Source organism: Otolemur garnettii, unplaced genomic scaffold (genome assembly GCF_000181295.1).
Source record: "Otolemur garnettii isolate 467f Iridium unplaced genomic scaffold, OtoGar3 scaffold00068, whole genome shotgun sequence".
NCBI classification, from domain to species: domain Eukaryota; kingdom Metazoa; phylum Chordata; class Mammalia; order Primates; family Galagidae; genus Otolemur; species Otolemur garnettii.
In genome coordinates this window covers 6,732,808-6,738,651 of record NW_003852463.1, presented here as the reverse complement: position 1 = coordinate 6,738,651, position 5,844 = coordinate 6,732,808, and the positions used below count along the sequence as shown (strand labels likewise).

Genomic DNA, 5,844 nt, shown 5'->3' with positions numbered 1-5,844 from the left:
TGGAGGAGCAGTCCACGTCCAGATATATTTGGAATAGCACTAACAGAATTTGATGACAGAGTCTGTGGGGGCGCAGAAGGAGAGAGGAGGGTAAAGGTATGGTTCAGGGAGAGCTTTCAGGTTCTGACTTGTGCAACTGGGCATGTGCTGTGATATCCGGGCACCAAGAAGACAATCCAACAATAGCCAGTACATTTCCCAGCGTGTGAGTTACTTGATTTTAAGTAGTCCACCTAAGAAGCATCAGCAGAACAGAGACAGGCTGAGCCTAACCATTTTTCAGTTTGCCTTTTAAAGTCTCCTGCAGCCTGGTGATCCAGCCTCACCCACGGCTGCCCCATCACATCAGTTTTCACAAAGGTTAATTTAATTAGAACCCCCCCCCAAAGTAGTTGTCAGGGCAAAAAGGGTCATAAGTTTCATTCATTGATGAGAAAGAGAGAGAAAAAGAAATAGTTTAGCACACTGATTGGAAGCAGAGCCCTTGGGATGAAATCCAACCTCTGCCACTTCCTAGTGGAGGTCCCTTGTAGCCTCTCTGTGACTCAGTTTCCTTATCTGTGAAATGGAGGTGTCAGTAGTATCTACCCCAAGAGCCATCTTCAGGCTTAAGCAGATCAATTACATTCCATGTATTCAGGACAGAGCTGGAAGTGCCCAGATCACATTAGAAGGGGCTGTTGCTCTTCACAGAAGCGAGTTCCCACTTTTACTTTTCCAACATTCTTCCCTCCTAGGAGGCTGCTTTGCAGAGTAGAAAGCCTTTTTTGAGGTAGACAGATTTGACCTCAAGTCTCTGCTGTCCTCCTTACCTCTTTGAGCTCAAGTTTTCTCACCTGTCCTCTGGGGACAATAAATAATACACACCTCGAGGGGTCATTGGATAAAGACCAGGATAAAGAGGATAAAATCAGAAATCTTTGAGCAGTGACTTGCATATAGCGAATACTCAAAAAATAACAGATTCTTCCCCTACTCAAAAGGAGTTTCCTTTGCTAATTTAAATAGTTCATCTCCACCCTCTGCCACTAAAGAGACCCCAGTGGGAGGAAAGCAATTTCAAACCCTTTCATAGGTTTACAGTTTATGAATAAGGCTATTTGTTTTTTGAGAAATTACCCTTTCTTGCCCGTTTCTGCATACTGTGGAGCTATTTAAAAGACCGGAACATGAATGTGGACGTCTTACATCCCAGAAAGAACGGTCTGCAAGGCTTCCATTTGGCTCCAACCCATTCACGTTTCCCACTGCCAGTCCAACTTCTTCCCAGTGCCATATCTCACTTCTTCTTCCTGCCCTCACCTTCACCTTGAACGACCAGAGTAAGAAAACACAGGCACCCGCCCACAGAAAACACTCTTGGTTGTCCTAGAAAGTGTAGACTCATTTCTAGAGCTTTTATTTTCAAAGCTGACAGCACCGTTTCCTTTGGCAGAACTATGCGGATGGTAGTTTGCTCTGGACACCTCCCTCCTCCACCCACATCCTCGCGGTGACCTTCCGTGGGCTCTTGGCATTTGCCTCTTTCTGGCTCACATGAGCCATGTGCTTCTTCAGCTAGGTTGCTGTGGGTCCCCTCAGGAGCAGTTGCCTTTTAAGACTCATTTACAATGTAGAATGAAAACTTTGTTCCTGTTGAGAGGAAGGAAAGCTTTTGCAAGTAGATGGAGATTCCTGCAGAAGGGTCCTTTCCTTCAACCCTTGAAATCTCATACATTATATACTACTTTATAATGTAATATAGAGACTTGGCCTGTGCTAGGTTGCTGAGGGACTGTGGAGCAATACAGCAGTATCCACAGAGGGGAGGAGATGACCACTCTATATATCTATCAACAGCAAAGTAAAAAGTGTTCTAATAAAACTAAAAGAATATCTTTGGATTTCAGGGAACAGATCCGTCAAGGCCTAGAAGAGCTCCAAAAAGTTCTGCCGGGAGGAGACACTTACATGCATGAAGGATTTGAAAGGGTAATTTTAAAACTGTTTTAAATTGCAAATATCAAGTGTAATATTGAGATACCAACATAGACATGACTTAGGAGCTGAGGCACATGTATTAGGGGGCTGAATAGCATTCAATGGCAAGAAAGTGCAGATTTTTCCCCCATAAGCTTGTGCACTGAGAATTCTACCCAAAAGAACTACAGAAATGAATCTCCTTTCTTTCTTGACACTGATGAAGGGTTTGTTAGCTGACGCGTGGCTAGCAGTCATGAATCATGCCACCCCCAAGTCCCTGCCATCCCCAAAGTGAATGTTGGGTGGTGCCATCAGCTTTAAGGAAAATAAGTGCTAGGGTAGGAGAAATGAGACACTGAACCATGTTTACAATGCAGTCATACATCACTTAATGATAAGGGTACATTTTGAGAAGTAACTCGTTAGGCACCCATTATAGTTGGTAGGTACACAATACTGCCTGCTACACACCTAGGTTCTATGGTATGGTCTATTCCTTCTAGGCTACAGACATGTACAGCCGAACTGTATATTATTTAACGTGAGAGTAACTTTACATGGATATCATTCATTGCTACATGAGTGAAACCTGGTGAATTTCATAAAGAATCAAGACTGAGCCCTGAGCGCATATCCCCTACCAGAGCCCACCGCCCACTGTGGTATTTGGAGTGCCAAATAGAGGTTGTATGTCTGATGGTTCATTCATGTGTTTTTCAGGCCAGTGAGCAGATTTATTATGAAAACAGTCAAGGTAAGACTATAGCGTGAATTGCCATTACGAATTATTTAACATTTTTCTGCATTTGTTTCTGAAAAAGTGCCTCAGAAATTCCATGTTTCAGAAGACATATGTGATATTGTCCCACTTCGTCACAAAGAAGGAATGCATAGAAAGATGGCACATGCCAGGTCAAATTCCACAGCCCTGTTGGTGCCAAGAAAAGTTATATAAAAGTAATTAAGTTCCCATTATGGCCACAGTCTGTAATTCCCATGAACAGTTTTGCATGTTGAATTCATTAAATTAGTAAATACTTGGATAGGTTAGTAAAGTCTTGGATTTTTATGTCAAATTTAATTTTCATGTCCTTTTCTGAGTGCCAGGCTTCTTCATTACTGTGACTAGATATTGATACTAAGATCAAGACACCAGTTTGGTTTAAACTTCATTTAAATGAAGAAAATGCATAAAATATACTTATCAGAGTGTCCAGCACACAGGAATAGTAATGATAATTATTTTAGCTAGTATTTCTACTGCTTCTTTTGTGGATTGCATTTCTTTATATCTGGAAAATCTCTTTAAAGAGATTCAATATTACACTGGAGATTTTCCTCCCAGGCCTGTAGAGGTGTCCACTTCCTTTTTCACACTAAACTGCAGCAACTAGAACAAGCCAAATATCAACCCCAAGTCTTACTAATGCGAATCAACATGAGCACTGTTACCAGAAGCCTAAAAATCACTGAAAGAATCTGGTGGGTTTTATCGGCTGCTATAATTCTTCAGTCAACTTGTAAGTCATTCAGACTATTGCTTTTTGCCAAACTGTGGTCAAGGGATGGTGTATGTGGTCGACTATAGCAGGTGACTAAATGGCCCAAGTGAGAATTTGACACTTGAGTCACTGGAGCTATTCCCAGATAATAGTTCAGTGACCATTTCAGCAGATTTGGCCATTTTTTGAGATAAAGCTGAGAAACCCAGAAGCAAAATCTATTTCCCTTATATGTCCCTATGGAAGATTCTTCTTCATACTGGAGTTGCTTCTAGGCCCAAAAGAACAGTTGGTTTTTAGAATATTGACTTCAGGTGGGCAGGCTTCTAAGCGATCAAATCTCGGGGCTGAGCGGAAGCTTTCCTGGGTGGGGCAGGATGGACTGAGCCAGTCTGTGTTGTGTTAAACAGGATACAGGACAGCCAGCGTCATCATTGCTTTGACTGATGGTGAACTCCATGAAGATCTCTTTTTCTACTCAGAGAGGGAGGTAAGTGATGACCTGCCTGGTTTTTAAACACATACATGGAAAATGGGGTTTCTTCTTTCTGAATTGGGCGGCACTCTCTCCATGCAGGCAAACTAACAGGTGTTCTTTGTAAATCCCTGAATGAACGAGTGTTTCATATGTAAAAATAATTATAATTCAATTTTTAAAGTGAATTTTCATAGCTCACACATGATAGAAGTTTTGGCCCCTCTCAAAATTTTTGCCTATTACTCTGTTTTGAAGGATAAAAATATCTACTGTGACTTTATTGAAGGCGTTGTATTGCTATAGCAGTTTTTAAATACTGTGGTTTTGAAACAAAATAGTGGTGTTATTTTTCCTGCGTTTTCCCTCCTATTTTCTACTACAACAGGAGGAGGAGAAATTCTTACTTGAGTCTCTAAGAGCCAATATTGTTAGAATATATTAATTGCTGAGATTCTCACTCTAAAAACCAACTGTGAATAGCAGTTGGTAGCAAAGTTCATTAAAATCTCTCCATGTTGTATGTGTTGTAAAGTATGTTTTATCCTTTTCTTTATGTTCTTTGCTCCCCCTCCAGGCAAGTTTAAAAAAATCTGTAAATGAAGATTCCAGTTTTTAGAAAGAGACTTAGAAAAAGAGAATTGAGAAGTATTGTTAATACTTAGAAAATTCTTTCTAGTTTTAGATTTGAGCTATATGGATAATTGGCATAATGCTGTATGTATAATTGGCATGAAAGGAAATAAGTTAACTACAGACATGTACTGAAGCCTCCTTAGGGACAAAGGCACATTCAGGCAAAGGTAGAAAGAAACCGTAGTGACAGACAGGCAGTGAGGGAAGGAGGTTCCTGCCCCAGCAGAGGAGTTAAGGGTAGCATTACACTCACTTCAAGCTCTGACTCCTGTCTAATTTAAATCCATCTCCTTGAGCAAGTGTGAAATACGTGTTCATTCATTCATTCAGTATTAACTGAGACCTTGGTATATGCTGGGCAACTTGCCAGACACTAGAGGCACAGAGGTGAGTGAAACACAGTGATCACGAAATAATGGTCAGCTTTTTGAAGGCTCCACTGGCAAAGGGCGTAGGGAAATTATGTAGATAAACACATTAATTCTCATCTCCTCCCGCTAGTTTGAAGGGGAAACACACAAGTTAATATGGCAGATACTGCCCGAGCATTTGGAAAATGATACGTTTCTACATTCTAAACTGGAAACTAACTATGTGATGGGAATGCAGAATGGCTTATTTGGGCCCTAAATAACAGTCAAATAAAGTAAAAACCCTAATAAGGGAAAGAACTGAAATTAAAACAAATGAATGATGGGTATCAGGGTCTTAAAATAGGGGTTAGTAGAAAGGAATTTTAGGTATGGCACATACAAACTTGGAAAAATATTCAGGGTACCATTGCCAATAGCAGGAGGCCTTCTGGAAAAGAAAGATAAAGCTCAAGATATGAAAAATGAAATCTTTCCATTCTTGATAGTTCTGTATTAAGGCCAGTTAGAGGAGAAGAGTTACAGAGTTGTTGCAGATAAGGTTGGGGCTAGACTGTGGGGTAAGAGTTTGTTTTATGCTGAAAGCCATGGAGAATATTTCTAACATAACAAAGACATGTGTTTGTCTTTCTGCTAGAATTCAGTGTTAGGCACAAATGGGTTTGAATACTAATGGAGGGGAAAAGAAACACAATTCAAAGTGATACTCATCTATTACTATATGTTTACTATCAATTATTTATTAAGCACCTACTGTATGAGCCAAAGATTTCCAATTCTTATTTTCTATTTTGAAACATTGGAAAGGAGATATGAGAGCCTTTAATAAATCAAATATTAAAATTGAGTCAAACCTGCATGATTTTATGTTGTGCTCTCAATACTTAATTTTAGAGGC

The 5,844-nt window shown here is 40.2% G+C and overlaps 1 protein-coding gene across 1 annotated transcript in view; it reads left to right on the top strand.

Annotated features, from left to right (window-relative positions):
* ANTXR1 (anthrax toxin receptor 1) overlaps positions 1 to 5,844 on the top strand; it is a 241,927-nt gene that overhangs the window by 56,727 nt on the left and 179,356 nt on the right. Inside the window, exons 4-6 of the mRNA XM_023515283.1 lie at positions 1,890 to 1,971; positions 2,683 to 2,716; positions 3,875 to 3,954. Coding sequence (XP_023371051.1) covers positions 1,890 to 1,971; positions 2,683 to 2,716; positions 3,875 to 3,954 — 196 coding nt within the window. The remainder of the gene's footprint in view (positions 1 to 1,889; positions 1,972 to 2,682; positions 2,717 to 3,874; positions 3,955 to 5,844) is intronic.